Here is a 17,481-nt window from a genome sequence, read left to right as displayed (position 1 = left end):
TCTTTTCAAATGAGAGGCACAAGACTAGAATATTAGAAGCATTTTGATGAGAACAGGCTATTCAACCCCACAGAGCTTGCCAATACAGTACACCCCCAAAATTCACAGGGGTTACATTCCTAGAGCACCCACGAATTGTGAAAAACTGTGAATTTTGGATGCAGTTAAAAAAATGCCTATTTTTATAGTTTAAACTCTAATATGCCCCCAAAACACTTTAATTTCAAACTCAGCTTAATACATTACTTAAAATAAAGAATGTAAAGGTAAACCTGTAAACTGTACTGCTATGTCTCCCGCAGTACTAGAATGTAAAATACCAATGTTACCGCTATATGTACTGTAATTCATGCAAGTGCGTTTTCATTGCCAGAAGCCTTAGAAGGTGTAGGGCGTCTTGGGGCTTTAACTCTTAAACTGCCACATACTTGGGGGTTAATGCACACCCTTGACGCCAAATACTTTTTTGCTCCACTTTTTAAGTAAATGTCACAATTCAAAAAGAAAAAGTGAAATTTTAATGGAACACATTTTTTTTCCATGCAAAGAGCATCACAATTACTGCAACACTGATCATTTTACACACTGTACTGCTAATAAACTGTAAAAACTATTTAAAAAAACTACTGGAACAATATTTACAAGGTGTAACTGACGCTCTGGATGAAATTCAATTCAACTGAACTTTAACTGGCTACATGTAAACACACAGAGGTAAACGCTGATGCTTGCAGGCTAGTCTAGTACAGCGGCTCAATCCCAGGTACAGTGAGGCTGCAGTGCTGCAGGGTGTCACGCTTGGGTCACAGAATTGCACAGAAACACAGGAGATTGTAGAGACAGGAACTTTATTCAAACACTTCAAATAAGCATGTCTCTTCCAGAAGTAAAACAAGCTCAGTATGCAGTTAGTTCTCGATTAAAGAATAGACAAACATCATAGGGGAGCACAACGGGAGCAGTACCCCCAACAGGAGCAGAGGATATCTGGGGGAGGAGGAGAGAAAAACAAAGCAATCAACCAAAAAGGACAGGTGCTGTTCAGGCTTTTAAGTAAGCGTAGTGACGTGCGAGAAGCATATCACGTGACAGATCAGCCACAAGTAAGCCTAGCAAGTAAGGGAGTCTATCAGCGTTTTTTAAGAGGGGTTTTTTGAGGAGCATCCGTGTCTTCTAGGGGTGCGTTCAGCCCTGCTGCTCACAAGGGGCTGGCAGTGGTCATGAGCTGGCTGCTCAACGAATGTATGGCACTGACTAATCAGCTCCTGCATGCTCGCAAATGGCACTGGGAAACGACTATAGCCAGTTGTGGCGGTTTAAGGGTTAAGAGGAACAAAACAGAAAACAAAAGAACACTCAGCTGGAGATGCATCACAGTCAATCAGCAGCAAGGAGAAATGAATAACGCTGTAGCGGTCCGGTGCCGCTAAGGTTCACACCGTTGAGAAAACAGCGATTTATTTATTTTTATGGTGGAGATTCCAGGGACGCACCCAGCCTTGGCCCGAACAGCACGCACTCACAAACAGAGACAAAAACAAAGCAAACTGGTAATCAAAAGCAAATAAAGAATGTAATGAAAACAAATGAAAACAACGATACCACCCATGTTCCCCTTACGGCGATTATACATTAAATACAACAAAGCAGCAACAAAACACACACAGTAAATTATGAAAAATGACAATGGATGAAATGTAATGATGAAAATAAATAGTCCAGAGATCTGCACGTTGAGTGGGAATGTAAAGATAGTCCTACCGCTAGTTCCTGAAATGATGAAGATGGGTGGACAGGTTCAGGAGCGCTCCTTTCTTTGCAGGATGACCATGAATCCACTTACAGTCCTCATGTACTGTACACAGGCAGATGGCAGACAATTCAGACGCCAACCATGAAACGATCCAGGGCCAAACGAATAAGTACAGGTAACCAGCAGAAGGCAGACAGACAGGAACTTGAAACACAAATTACAAAAACTTTTTTTTTTTTTTTTTTGCTTTTGGTCACCGGCCCCCTTTTTAAAAGCCGCGCTGACATCCTTTGACCCTAACAGCCCCAGCACCCTCTGCAGAAGACCAATCAGAGCCACTGCAGGGACTGCTGGAAATTGCAGTTTCTAATTCTGTTGGCTACTTTCACCATCCTAAGCCGCATTTTCCTCTACAGTTGCTTCCTGTTCTCTCTACAGTAAGTATTGCCACGAAAAAAGCCATAAAAATAGTGGAGGATATTTGCGGTTTCTGCTAACAATTATTAGATAGTCATTCGCGTATTTTTCCTTAGAACCTGAGGCCGCGAACTCTGAACTGCGACTTCACGGGGGCCTACTGTACTAATTTATGTAAAATAACTTTAAATGGAGTCTTGAAAGTTCTACTCTCCAGCATACTACTTTGTAATTAATTCCCTGTGTCTGTGAGTCTGTGTGTGAAGAAAAACTTTCTAACATTAGTTCAAAATGTACCCTTAAGAACTTTCCAACTGTGTACTCAAGTTCTTGTTGAATTATAAAGTAACAGCTTTAATGAACTTTACTAATTCCTTTCATAATTTTAAAAACTTGAAGCATGTCACCTCTTAATATCGGTTTGCCTAAACTGGAAAGAATAAACTTCTTTAATCATTTCTCAAAGCTCATACCTCTCAGTACTGAAATTAGCCTAGTTGCTATTCTATTGGCTTTTCTAGCACTGTTCTATCTTTTGTGTAGCCTAGAGAACAAAACTACACAGTACTCCAGGAGTTACCTCTTTAGTTTATTATAAATCTTAAGCATAACCTCCTTTGACTTATACACTATACACCATGCTATGCAACAACATAACATTCTGTTAGCCTTCTTAATAGCTTATACGAGGAGGGACCCAAAAATAACAGGGATTTTGTTGTTGTTAGGTTGGTACTTGTAGTATGTGGTTGGGCCGCTAGGGCGATCTAGTTACACTCCTCACAAGTCAGTCTGCCAAGTGCCATCAGTGTGGAAGGTTGTGCTTGTATTCAGTGAATTTTTTTGTAAAAGTAGGCTGCGCAACAGTGTGAGAAGGAAACGCCCTGATTTGTGGGAGTCGGGCGATTGGTTCTTTCATCATGACAACGCTCCATCTCACACTGCTCTCAGCATTCGCCAATTTTTGGCAAGAAACTGTATGACAACCCTGAACCACCCACCCTACTCACCGGATTTAGATCCGTGTGATTTCTTTTTGTTCCCTCGGATGAAAAAAGACTTGAAAGGAAGGCGTTTTGCTGACGTCGAAGAGGTAAAACAAGAAACGACCAGAGCATTAATGGGCATTACTTCAGACGAATTTAAAAAATGTTTTGAACAATGGAACAAATGGTTAGATAAGTGTATTTCCGCCAATGGAGAGTACTTTGAAGGAGACTAATTGTAGTTTGTACAGAAAATTAAACACGTTTTAAAAATATTTCCGGTTATTTTTGGGCCCCCCCCGTATATCCTGCCTGAACGTTCATAGTGACTATGACTACCAGGTCCTTTTCATAATGGGTACTTTCAAGATGTAGACCTATCATTCTGTATTCAAATGTAACATTTTTACTTCCTACACGTAATACTTTACATTTACTTACACTAAATTCCATCGGCCACAATTTTGCCCAAGCTTGTATTCTTTCCAAGTCTCTCTGTAGTGATTTGGCCGATTCCAGTCTAGTTGCCATTCCACCTACTTTGGGCTACAAGTAGCACACAGCCAAAACAGTATATGGAAGCAGACCAAAACAGTTCTCTGAAGCAAGACGTCACAACACTAGGGGCCTCATGTATAAATGGTGCGTATGCACAAAAATGTTTCCTCTCACAATGAGAGCTATAAAAACTAAATTTGATGTAAACCCACACACATTTTCACGGTAGCCCCCTAACTTGCATATGCATGTTTCTGCTCAGTTTTGTAAACTGGCGGCACCTTACTGAAGCAGTGCTACTGTTTCTGTGTTATTTACCTTTCTTATTCATATTCCCATCATTAACGTGGGATTTATCAAATTCACCGAAATTAATTGCATATCAATTACAAATTTTACTCAATTCATTGCAATCATTCTGTAAGAATATAATTGTGCACGGAATGGACAAACTATTCCAACTATCACAGCTGCTATAGCGTTGTTAGAAGACATTGCAAATGGAAGAATTAGAAGAGAGTGCACATTTATAGATGATGATGATGACTGGCTTCTAAGTCAATTTCGATTTCCAGGAGCTATCCTCTTGGAGTTTTGTTTTGAACTAGCGCCAGCATTACAAAGGCAGACTTTGAGGAATTGTGCACTACCTGCTCCTTTGCAAGTTCTGTCTACTCTCAGGTTTTTAACCACAGGACCTTTTCAATGTAAACTTGCTGACCAATCGGTATTTCACAAACATCACTGAATCACATCATGCCAGCCGTACAGGATGGTATTATCCACTTGTCATCGAGATATACAAGATTTTCTTACACTGTGGTTGAGGTATGAAACATCAAAGCACAATTCTCAGCAACGTCCGGTTTTCCAAATGTAATCGGAGCGGTCAGCTGCACACACATTTCTATTGCAACAGCGCTGGACAAGTTACATCAACCAGGAATAAATCACCAAAAAAAAAATGAGCCAGCATTACATCATACAGTGGGGCCACCAATTGTGCAAGTTCTCCCACTTAAAAAGATGAGAGAGGCCTGTAACTTTCATCATAGGTATACCTCAACTAAGTGAGACAAAATGAGAAAAAAATCCAGACAATCACATTGTCTGATTTTAAAGAATTTATTTGCAAATTATGGTGGAAAATAAGTATTTGGTCACCTACAAACAAGCAAGATTTCTGGCTCTCACAGACCTGTAACTTCTTCTGTAAGAGGCTCCTCTGTCCTCCACTCATTTCCTGTATTAATGGCACCTGTTTGAACTCATTATCAATATAAAAGACACCTGTTCACAACCTCAAACAGTCACACTCCAAACTCCACTATGGCCAAGACCAAAGAGCTGTCAAAGGACACCAGAAACAAAATTGTAGACCTGCACCAGGCTGGGAAGACTGAATCTGCAATAGGTAAGCAGCTTGGTGTGAAGAAATCAACTGTGGGAGCAATTATTAGAAAATGGAAGACATACAAGACCACTGATAATCTCCCTCGATCTGGGGCTCCACGCAAGATCTCACCCCATGGGGTCAAAACGATCACAAGAACGGTGAGCAAAAATCCCAGAACCACACGGGGGGACCTAGTGAATGACCTGCAGAGAGCTGGGACCAAAGTAACAAAGGCTACCATCAGTAACACACTACGCTGCCAGGGACTCAAATCCTGCAGTGCCAGACGTGTCCCCCTGCTTAAGCCAGTACATGTGCAGGCCCGTCTGAAGTTTGCTAGAGAGCATTTGGATGATCCAGAAGAGGACTGGGAGAATGTTATATGGTCAGATGAAACCAAAATAGAACTTCTTGGTAAAAACTCTACTTGTTGTGTTTGGAGGAGAAAGAATGCTGAGTTGCATCCAAAGAACACCATACCTACTGTAAAGCATGGGGGTGGAAACATCATGCTTTGGGGCTGTTTTTCTGCAAAGGGACCAGGACGACTGATCCGTGTAAAGGAAAGAATGAATGGGGCCATGTATCGTCAGATTTTGAGTGAAAACCTCCTTCCATCAGCAAGGGCATTGAAGATGAAACGTGGCTGGGTCGTTGAGCATGATAATGATCCCAAACACACCGCCCGGGTAACGAAGGAGTGGCTTCGTAAGAAGCATTTCAAGGTCCTGGAGTGGCCTAGACAGTCTCCAGATCTCAAACCCATAGAAAATCTTTGGAGGGAGTTGAAAGTCCGTGTTGCCCAGCGACAGCCCCAAAACATCACTGCTCTAGAGGAGATCTGCATGGAGGAATGGGCCAAAATACCAGCAACAGTGTGTGAAAACCTTGTGAAGACTTACAGAAAATGTTTGACCTCTGTCATTGCCAACAAAGGGTATATAACAAAGTATTGAGATGAACTTTTGTTATTGACCAAATACTTTTTTTCCACCATAATTTGCAAATAAATTCTTCAAAAATCAGACAATGTGATTTTCTTTTCTCATTTGTCTCTCACAGTTGAGGTATACCAATGATGAAAATTACAGGCCTCTCTCATCTTTTTAAGTGGGAGAACTTACACAATTGGTGGCTGACTAAATACTTTTTTTGCCCCACTGTATATAGCTGTCTAACCTATAAAAATGTCAGCTCAGTACAGTAGCATGTGCTTCTTCCAACTAGGGTGGCAAAAGGCAAGAAGTCCTTTTAAGGATAGTGAGTTACCTCAAAGTAAAGAGCAGAGAATCGATCCGTTGTGGCACTTGGTGCTGGCACTTCACTATGAAGGCACCTTCAGAGACAGAATTTGCTTATGTAAATAGAAAGCATTTCAACTCTATTAACTCTTTTAGGGCTAATTTTTTTTTTGTTTCTTTTCTCCCAGGGCTGAATATTTTTCCAAAAACTAACATTTTTTAAAAAAGAACACAAAGCAATTGTTTAACATATCAAATCAACAAAAATATTTACTTTTGACAAATGTTACTGTCTTGCATGTTGTATGAGCCTGCATACTCTATGATTTCACATACATATCACATACATTTTACACAGCAAAGTCTGATCTCGCTCAAAGCAGCCAATTTCAGTCATTGCCACATTGCACTCCTTACAATATGTGTTGCTTTGGTGCCTATTTTTCAATTGTCTGTTGCTGCACTTTCTCACATATATTGTTAGTCTGTACTGTAGAGAGACAAGTCACCCATTAGCCATCGTGCCATGCCACTGCCACCAAGTTTTCTGCCTGCATGAAAACCGTATTGCCACCTCTTTTCATCTTCTGAAACTTTATGAACTTTATGTATGGCATTATAGCCTGGCTCACCCCACGGGATTTGCTTCTGTTTATTACAGAACTGAATAAAACTTTGCAGCAGGACGTACCTAAGCCACCAGGGGACAAAACACGTTTGGACCAATGCTCCCTGAAGTTATTTCACCAGTTCTGTCCCATCTCTATTTGTAATGCCACAGCGCGCTTCATCTCGTCTTTCGTTGTGGGTTTCCACTTTGAAAAACGAGAATGCGATGCAAACGCAGCTCGCGATTCAAAAAAAATCTCTGCCTACCTGTTTGTCTCGTCTGACAGTAGCTGAAAAGCAGCATCAGGAGACAGCAGCCTGAAGTACAACAGCTGGTGATCTGTCGTGTTCAACAGCAAGCCATGCCGTCTTGTAAACTCCGGTAGCCAGATCGGCTCTCAACGGATCAATGTCTGTGTATTTATCCCACGCGAACCTTGCCGTAGATGCATCGGCTGCGCGAAGGCACTCAACTGGCAGCAGATTCGCTGGCGCGGCATCGGCTGGTGTCTGATCAGCTGATGCCTGCTTCTCACTCTTTTGCTCGATCTCCTGATCACTGCCAATAAAATCCGATTCTGAAAAATCATGAGTCCGACTCCGCAATAATGCGCAAAACATCGTCTGCCGAGTGTTTTCTTTTCTGCACTTGCTTCGCTCCCTTTTCACATGTCGATGCCATCTTGCCTTTGTTTACATTTCGCAACTCACGCACACACAAGGTTTAGTTGCTGAGTCAACGAGTCTAGTATTCCTCCAAGCACAGAGGGAATGCCTGTGACGTGACAGTGAGATTTGTCGCCATTAACAGCTGATTGTCGCCCCCTATCCCTGGATGTCAACTTTTGTCGACATTCGCCTTCAACCCCTCCTGTCGACAAAAGTCGACATCCGCCCTAAAAGAGTTAATATGCTGCTCTATAGAGCACTGAAAGTGTATCGCAGTGTGCAAGCATGTACCTGAAGAGACAGATGAACATGATCCTGACCCACCAAATGATCAGCCAGATCGGACAGAGTTACAACTTTGTTTGAATGTAATTAGCAGAATGTAAAAACAGGTAATCAGATGCTGCATTATTTTTTAACCAGTTCATTTAATTTGTGTTCAATATCACATAGTCTTCTTCTTCTTTCGGCTGCTCCCGTTAGGGGTTACCACAGCAGATCATCTTCCTCCATATCTTTCTGTCCTCTGTACCCTGCTCTGTTACACCCATCACCTGCATGTCCTCTCTCACCACATCCATAAACCTTCACTTAGGCCTTCCTCTTTTCCTCTTCCCTGGCAGATCTATCCTTAGCATCCTTCTCCCAATATACCCAGCATCTCTCCTTTGCACATGTCCAAACCAACACAATCTCGCCTCTCTGACTTTTTCTCCCAACCATCCAACTTGAGCAGACCCTGTAATGTACTCATTTCTAATCCTATCCATCCTCGTCATACCCATTGCAAATCTTAGCATCTTTAACTCTGCTACCTCCAGCTCTTTCTCCTGCTTTCTGATCAGTGCCACCATTTCCAACGCATATAACATAGCTGGTCTCACTACCGTCCTTAAGACCTTCACTTTCACTCTTGCTGATACTCGTCTGTCACAAATTACTCCTGACACTCTTCTCCACCCATTCCACCCTGCCTGCATTCTCTTTTTCACCTCTCTTCCACAATCCCCATTACTCTGTACTGTTGATCCCAAGTATTTAAACTCATCCACTTTCGCCAACTCTACTCCCTGCATCTTTACCATTCCTCTGACCTCCATCTCATTTACATACATGTATTCCGTCTTGTTCCTACTGACCTTCATTCCTCTCCTCTCTAGAGCATATCTCCACCTCTCCCGGGTCTCCTTAGCTTGCTTCCTACTATCGCTACAGATCACAATGTCATCAGCAAATATCACAGTCCATGGGGACTCCTGTCTAATCTCGTCTGTCAACCTGTCCATCATCATTGCAAATAAGAAAGGGCTCAGAGCCGATCCCTGATGTAATCCCACCTCCAACTTGAATGCATCTGTCACTCCTACCGGAGACCTCACCACTGTCACACTTCCCTCATACATATCCTGTACAACTCATACGTACTTCTCTGCCACTCCCGACTTCCTCATACAATACCAGAGCTCTTCTCGAGGCACCCTGTCATATGCTTTCTCCAGGTCCACAAAGACACAATGGAACTCCTTCTGGCCTTCTCTAAACTTCTACATCAACATCCTCAGAGCAAACATTGCATCTGTGGTGCTCTTTCTTGGCATGAAACCATACTGCTGCTCACAAATCATCACCTCACTTCTTAACCTAGCTTCCACTATTCTTTCCCATAGCTTCATGTTGTGCCTCATCAGTTTTATTCCCCTGTAGTTACTGCAGTCCTGCACATCCCCTTATTCTTAAACATTGGCACCAGTACACTTCTTCTCCACTCCTCAGGCATCCTCTCACTTTCCAAGATTCCATTAAACAATCTGGTTAAAAAGTCCACTGCCATCTCTTCTAAACACTTCCATGCTTCCACAGGTATGTCATATGGACCAACGACCTTTCCATTTTTCATCCTCTTCATAGCTGTCCTTACTTCATCCTTGCTAATCCGTTGCACTTCCTGATTCACTATCTCCACATCATCCAACCTCTTCTCTCTCTCTCGTTCTCTTCATTCATCAGCCTCTCAAAGAACTGTTTCCATCTGCTCAACACACTCTCCTCACTTGTGAGTACGTTTCCATCTTTATCACCCTAACCTGCTGCACATCTTTCCCAGCTCGGTCCCTCTGTTTAGCCAATCGGTACAGGTCCTTTTCTCCCTCTTTAGTGTCCAACCTCTCATTCAACTCATCATACGCCTTTTCTTTAGTCTTCGCCACCTCTCTCTTCACCTTGCGCCTTATCTCTTTGTATTCTTGTCTACTTTCTGCATCTCTCTGACTATCCCACTTCTTCTTTGCCATCCTCTTCCTCTGTATATTCTCCTGTATTTCCTCATTCCACCACCAGGTTTCCTTTTCCTCTTTCCAGATGTCACGCCAAGCACTCTTCTTGCTGTCACCCTTACTACATCTGCTGTAGTTTCCCAGCTGTCTGGTAACTCTTCACTGCCACCCAGTGCCTGTCTCACCTCCTCCCTAAACTCAACCTTGCAGTCTTCCTTTTTCAACTTCCACCATTTGATTCTGGGCTCTGCCCTGCCTCTCCTCCTCTTCTTCTTGATCTCCAACGTCATCCTACAGACCACCATCCTATGCTGCTTAACTACACTTTCCCCTGCCACCACTTTGCAGTCTTCAGTCTCCGTCAGATCAACTCTTCTGCATAGGATGTATTCTACCAGTGTGCATCTTCCTCCACTCTTGTACGTAACACTATGTTCCTCCCTCTTCTTAAAATACGTATTCACCAAAGCCATGTCCATCCTTTTGGCAAAATCCAATACCCTCTGACCTTCTTCATTCCTCTCCTTGACACCATACCTACCCATCACCTCCTCGTCTCCACTGTTCCCTTCACCAACATGCCCATTGAAATCCACTCCAATCACCACTTTCTGTCCCTTGGGTACACTGCTCATCACTTCATCCAACTCACTCCAAAAATCTTCTCTCATCCATTGCACACCCAACTTGCGATGCATATGCACTAACAACATTTATCATCACACCTCCAATTTCCAGCTTCATAATCATTACTCTGTCTGACACTCTTTTCACCTCCAAAACACTCCTGACATACTGTTCCTTCAGAATAACTCCTACCCCTTTTCTCCTCCCATCCACACCATGATAGAACAATTTGAATCCACCTCCGATCCACCTGGTCTTACTCCCCTTCCATTTAGTCTCTTGCACGCACAATATATCAACCTTCCTTCTCTACTTTAATATCTGCTAACTCTCTCCCATTACCAGTCATACTGCCAATATTCAAAGTTCCTACCCTCGGTTCCACTCTCTTTACTTTCCTCTTCTCCTCCTGCCTCCGGACACGTCTTCCCCCCTCTTCTTCTTCGGCCAACAGTAGCCCAATTTCCGCCTGCACCCTGTTGGCTAACAGTACTGGTGGCGGATGTTGTTAACCCATGGCTTGACCGATCTGGTATGGAAATTTGTATTGTTGTCCGCATATTGATTTGGCAAACTATCACATAGTATAGCCCTTATATTCCTTAATTCACTGGCAACATCTCTTACAGCATCCACGATTGCATTTTGAGACTCCAGAACAGCGTCCATTACCACACAGCCAGATAGCCTCCCAGCGGTTTTGGAGGCAGAGGTGTGTGTGCAACCAGCACCCAAAGACGTGCTCGGCCCTGCAGCACCATCACTGCTTGAGCATCACACGGGGGTCAACTTTTGTAATATTGTCTGAAACAGAATAAACAGACTGTGGGCTGCAAATCGCCTTTTTACTTTGACTGAGATATCTGACCACTTTTTTTCTTTTGGCCACTGTGTGACTTTCTGAACTTGAACTTTTGAGTGTCTCTGCCACAGATTTGTTGCTTAAACACTGCGTAAGCCAACAAATAGTACATTTTCCTTGCCTCCACTTCTCATTCACTGAAATTCTTCTTTTGTTCTTGTGCCTTTTCCATTGTTTTTTAACTAATCAATAAACAGAAGGTAATATTTATTGATTTGCATTTTAAAATATGCAAAATTCTGGGAAGAGTCGAGGTGGGCTGTAGGCGTGTGTACATGCGTTAAATTTCACATTCGTTGGGATTTGTAAAGGGGAAGTGCATGGAACTTGCCGTACGCAGAGATTTATGCATCTGGATATTTGTGCATAAGCATATTTCCACCTTTGTCTGCCCGCTATGTTTTAGTGTAAATTCTACACACAGCGTTAAACACGAGGCTCCAGGTGAAAAAACACATCTATGGCACTGATTTGAAAATGCATAATATTTTTTGTTGCAAATAAAATTAACTTTTCCATGGGCCCAAGCTTCCATATGCCTACGAATAAAGTGAACAGGAGCTTTGCAGAATTGCAACAAAAACGGGGAGAGACTCCTTTTTTCACATTTTTTTTACTGATTTTAATAATAAAAATAATAGGCAATTTAAATACAATTTATGTAATGGTACACAATAAAACATTTCAATATTCCATATCAATTAAAAAAAACACAGATATATGAATTCAGAAAAACATCAGGTCATATCATATTCATAAAAAAATAGTGAACTAGGTTTGGAACTCAGTGGTGTCACTTGTATAAGGGTATAAACAAAAAATAAGGATAAAAGATGTCAGATCTTGGGAGTAACATATGTTTTGTGGGAAATATTATATTGTACCATCTGGTGATATGGGTTTTTGGATGTTTTCTTTATACTAGAAAGCACAATGTCACAACTTGGAGTATCTATATTTAAACTGACATTTTGATCCAATGGTTTCTATTTACTATCACGTGGGAAAGCACTTCAATCAGCCACAGGTCTAGTTCACAGACCAATAGATGCCATAAAAATATATGGCTGAAACAGGAGTGGAGCAAACAGATACTGGTATACTGGTTGCTTTAATGAAGACTAATTTGCAAGCTGACAAAAAAAAATTGTAGCAAAATATATTTTGCCAAAGAAAAAAAAGAATATCTACCAATATTAATTTCAGCATTAAAAAAACTACTGAGTGCATATATAATTTGGGACATTCTCTAACTCTTATCAGAACCTGATGCCAGACCTTAATAGCATATTTAATTAAAGAAGGAAACTATGGCAGTACAGAATGGGGGATGTATGGCAAAATATCATTAACTACTAGCAGATAACAGGAAGGTAAAGAGTTAGGGGACTCCATCCATTGGCAAATGGACAAAAAACATATGCTCTGTGATAGAGTTCAAGGTCTAGAAATAAGGTCCTGTGTTCTACACAAGAGCACAGAAATTTTAATACTGGTAAGTCAAAGTAAAATGAAGAGTAAAGGGAGATGAGAGATCTGAATGTTATTATCACAGAGTAGTTAGAAAATAATTAATTAAAAATACATGAATTTGTTTTAAGGAATATGTTCCAAAACCAAATTATTCTAATATTTTACAACAGAAATTTCCATTGAGCCTGTCTAATACTTTTTGCATTTGAAGAGAAATGACTCGTAGGCAATTGTGTTTTCGAGCACCCTTCTAAAATATGTGGGATATGCTGGTTGATATTTGCAGTATACTTGGTAGGGACAAAGACAACTTGATCAGGATATTCGGATGAATTAATTTACTGATAACTATCTGTAGACGACTGCCTAATAATTTTGCAAAACTTTTAATGTCTATGTTGATTAATGAAACTGGGCAAAAATTAAGAGAATTTATATACTGGTTTCTTATGTTCCAAAATTAATCTAATGGCCATTTTATTTAATATCAAATGCATGAATCCATCTACAGCTGACCATGTTAACATATTTAACAGTGTAAGTGCAAATTTATCCCAAAAGACCAGACAAACATCTGTCCCGATGCAATAAACAAACTTTTTCTGACTACTCACCAGGCACAGAGCTTAATATCATACTTCCAGAGTCACGGGCTTCATCAAACTTGCTAAATATGGTTTGTAACCTAAGGAAACAAAAAGCAAAGTGCTATATTACAAATTGTAAAAAGACTGGCACAAGGAAAGTATTGCACAAAACAGAAAGCTTACTAAAACGGAGAGATGAATCTCTAAAACACAAAGCCACTGTAGATGTACTGACTAATATGTGGCGGAATTCTCCAAGGGTGATCCTACATACAGGATCCTCATTGTTGAGGACCCAAGCAGCTGGACCGGGCCAAGGGGACGCCCATGTAACACCTGGCTGTGGCAGATAGTCAATCATTTCTGGAGGATGAGACTGGACTGCATGTCTGCCGGGGGAGTTCAAGTTGTTTCGTCATGTGGTAGGTGTGGCAACATGCTGTACTGGTGCATACTCCCCAATGTGACCTGACCACTGCTATTATCAGCAGATGACATTCACATCAAGGAATTTATTTACTTTTTTTTTTACAACATATTCCATTTGTGGTGATCTTTAAGTTTCTTAATAGATTAGGTCAATACTGAAATCAGCTGATATGTGAACATAAAACAGATAATGCCTCCAGTTTCATTCTTTGTATCTTTGTGCATTTCTAAATGAAGGAAAGAAGAAAAAAGCTGTTCCTGTTCACATAGTGAGCAACAACTGCCTCAGAACCTGTACCATTATCTGTCAACACTAGCGTCTGCTGCTGCCATAACAAATTGTTAAACATTATCATGAGGAAGGCCACATTATGAAAGGCAGACTGCGTCCTCACTTGGTACTTTAAAAACTTGAGGCAGCAAGCCTGGCCAGTGATTTACAGCTGATCCTTACTGGTGGAACCAGGAACAGTTATCGCCCAAGCCCCAACTGTTTACTATGCTCTCTATTTATATTGTTGTAGACTCAATCAGCTCTCAACCGTTTCCAACGCTCAACAGCATATGAGGCAGTTCCTGAGAATCAGCCAACCACAGTGACAAGTCTGGTTTCCTTACAAGAAAAGTCCAAATTTTAGCTATGCTAACACACTTCATTACTTTTGCAAACAATCAAGACATTGCATAGCTTCAGACCCTGAAGCAGTGTCAGAACATTACAGGATTTTATTTACACCCCCTTGAGTTCAAAAAGCCCAAAAGATCTCAAACTGTCTGCACAGTGACAACAGCAACTCAGCAGCCACTGCATTCCATGCCTCAGACTTCACTGCGCACGTCTTCATCAGTGCAGTCTTAATCCCTCTGCTTCATATGTGAGCTGCTCCTAAACTGCTGCTGTAATAGCAGTTTTTTTTGACCATGGTCTCACTGCATTTTTACAAGAATTATCTGGACAGAGAAGTCGCCCCCCCAGCCACCTGTGACAATAGACATACACTTCCCACACCCCTGAAAATGGAAAAAACAGCAAGAAAATGAATGGTGGACGGGCAGCTATAGCCATGTTTAACAACATCCACGTATAAATACAGTACTTAGCTTTCATTCCTTTACGTTGGCTGTCTATGGTGCCCTATTAACTCTATCAGGGCTGATGTCGACTTTTGTCAAAATTCGGGGGTAGAGGACAGTAATCAGCTGTAAAGTGCAACAAAACTCACTGTTAGATTTTAGTTCGACTCTCATTGCTAGAGGGTAAATGACATAGCTTTGTTCATTCAACCTCGATTCTCTATGTGTGCATGAGTAGCAAAGAGCAGACAACCTCTAAAATGGCATCAACATCTGGTGAGAGACCAACATGAATGTGCAAAGCAAAATACTCCATGGACGTTTTACATCATTTCGTTGAGTAAGACTCTTACTTGTCGGACTCCGAGTTTAATGCAAGTGATCGGGAGATGGAGATCAAAAACAAAAGTGAGGCACCGGCATCATCTGACCGGTCTCCAGCTGATCGTGGTGCTGAACACTTTAGTCCTACAGAAGCATTCACCTGGGAGGACCACCATTTATGATGACAAGAGGTACAAACCATATTACGTCATACTGCCACCTCCACCGCCGCCCACCTGCTGTGCAAAGACAGCCTGGCAGCCGGCCCACTGTGCATTCCTGCTGACCATCGAGGTGCCCTTGCGCAGCCACTGCCACCAGAGATGCCGAACTTGCGCCAACAGCAGCCACAGCACATAGCAACAGGAATTTTATGTTGATTTATGTGTGAAACCAGTGCACTGTGTGCTTTACAGAAAAGTGAGTTTTTTGAAAAAAGTATTCAGCCCTCAAAGAGTTAAAAAGAAAATCTGCCAATAATTGACAACTGATTTTTATAAAAGTGGCAATAATGAAAGTTTTTTTTTGCCTTGAAAGCACAGTGGGATTTTCCTGCTTAATTAAGTTAAAACAATGCAGGATTATTAAATAATCGTCAGGATACCGGCAAATCTGCACCAGAACTCAAGCCCTGGAATTTAGCCTGTTTTCTTAATATTACAAAAACAACTAAATCAATTGCATAAAATAAAGCCTATTGCTATAGAGAACCAAATATAAAATGGTTGTCCTGCCAATTTTACAAATATAGATGTCTTAAACTTAGGCTATGTTCACACTGCAGCCAAAGTGACTAAGTTCTGATTTTTGAGTAATATTTAAAAAATTTTTGCCTAATGGTCAAATTAATTTTCATAAGCAATACAAATTCAATATCAGCATGCTCAGAAATTTATAATGAACATTTCCCATACATGTAAAATTAAAAAATATACATCAGACAGATGTGACTATATAAACTACAAATGTATACCAACCATATGGTTCTTGTGCTAATTAGTATGATCATTTTCATTTGAGACATCTACTAATAAAATATGAAATAGCTGAGAGGAGGTTAGGAGCACACACTCACTTCTGGCATTTACAGGATTTAAACCAGCAACCTTCCAATTACCAATGCAGATTCCTACAGTAGTCTCAGAGCCACCACTCCACCCACATATAACAAAAGCAGGAGAGAAAACACACGCTCAAAAGATCTTAACTACTGTTTGTATAGATGGACTTTGTTTAGAAAATAATAGTGACCCCAACTCACTATCCACCACTTAGTTCACCAATTAACTATCCTTCCAGTGGCACACATTCATTACTGTCCTCCATTCTGATTCTTAATTAAATAAGTGCCAAAGTCACTAAGCCTAGTAAATTACCAAACAATTCCAATTCAAGTGTTCAGGCTTAGGTCAAATTTATGACGCATATATACTACATTGCTAAAGGTATGTGAACACCCCTTCAAATTATTGAGCTTAGGAGTTTCAGCCATACATACTCACTATTAGTTAAGGCTGGGCGATATATTGAGTTTTTAAAAAATATCGACATATTTTCATACAAGATATAGGATGAGACAACATCGTTTATATCGAATCTATGTTGTGTTTAAATTATTCTCGTACAGCCACCAGTTCGCCTTTCTCTTATCCCCGTTTGTCTTTAGCACAACTTCACCCTGCCCCACTTCTTTCCCTCTCTGAACACAACTCACCCCTTCCCCACCGCTTCACTCAGTAAATCCTGCTGGCAGCGACAGGATGGAGACAGATAATGACACGAAGGAAGTTATTGAAGAACAGCTGGTTGGTAAAAAGAAAAACAATGGCTCAATTATTTGGTGATGGTTCAGGTTCAAAGTATCAGATGAGCAGCAGAATAATGTATTCTGTACAGAATGCAGTAAACAAGTCCCGACAAAAGCTTCCAAGTGCTACTAATCTTTTCCAACATTTACAACAGCACCATAAAGTGCAGTATGAAGAGTGTGTGAAAATGCGTGCTGCAGCCCTGCCCCGAAACAAACCACGTTACAAAACTCATATACCTGTGCTGTGCCTTATGAGAGAAAAAGTGAGAAGTCGGGCAACATTACTAAAGCAGTAGCTTATCATATCGCTAATTTTTTTCCCTTTTCTCCCAGGGCTGAATATTTTTCCAAAAAACTTAGACTTCTAAAAAGCACACAAAGCAATAGTTTATCACATAAATCAACATAAAACGTTTGTTGCTGCATGCAGTGTGCTGTTGCTGCTTGTTAGAG

The 17,481-nt window shown here is 41.1% G+C and overlaps 1 protein-coding gene across 26 annotated transcripts in view; it reads right to left on the bottom strand.

Annotated features, from left to right (window-relative positions):
- Positions 1–17,481, bottom strand: part of clasp2 (cytoplasmic linker associated protein 2) — a 242,744-nt gene that overhangs the window by 144,434 nt on the left and 80,829 nt on the right. For all 26 annotated transcript variants that reach the window (XM_051935860.1, XM_051935863.1, XM_051935866.1 and 23 more), the window contains exon 7: positions 13,419–13,489. In XM_051935860.1, coding sequence (XP_051791820.1) covers positions 13,419–13,489 — 71 coding nt within the window. The remainder of the gene's footprint in view (positions 1–13,418; positions 13,490–17,481) is intronic.

The sequence above is a fragment of the Erpetoichthys calabaricus genome, chromosome 13 (genome assembly GCF_900747795.2).
Source record: "Erpetoichthys calabaricus chromosome 13, fErpCal1.3, whole genome shotgun sequence".
Taxonomy (NCBI): Eukaryota; Metazoa; Chordata; class Cladistia; order Polypteriformes; family Polypteridae; genus Erpetoichthys; species Erpetoichthys calabaricus.
The sequence above is the reverse complement of the archived record's forward strand: the minus strand, read 5'-3'. Positions and strand labels throughout refer to the sequence as shown.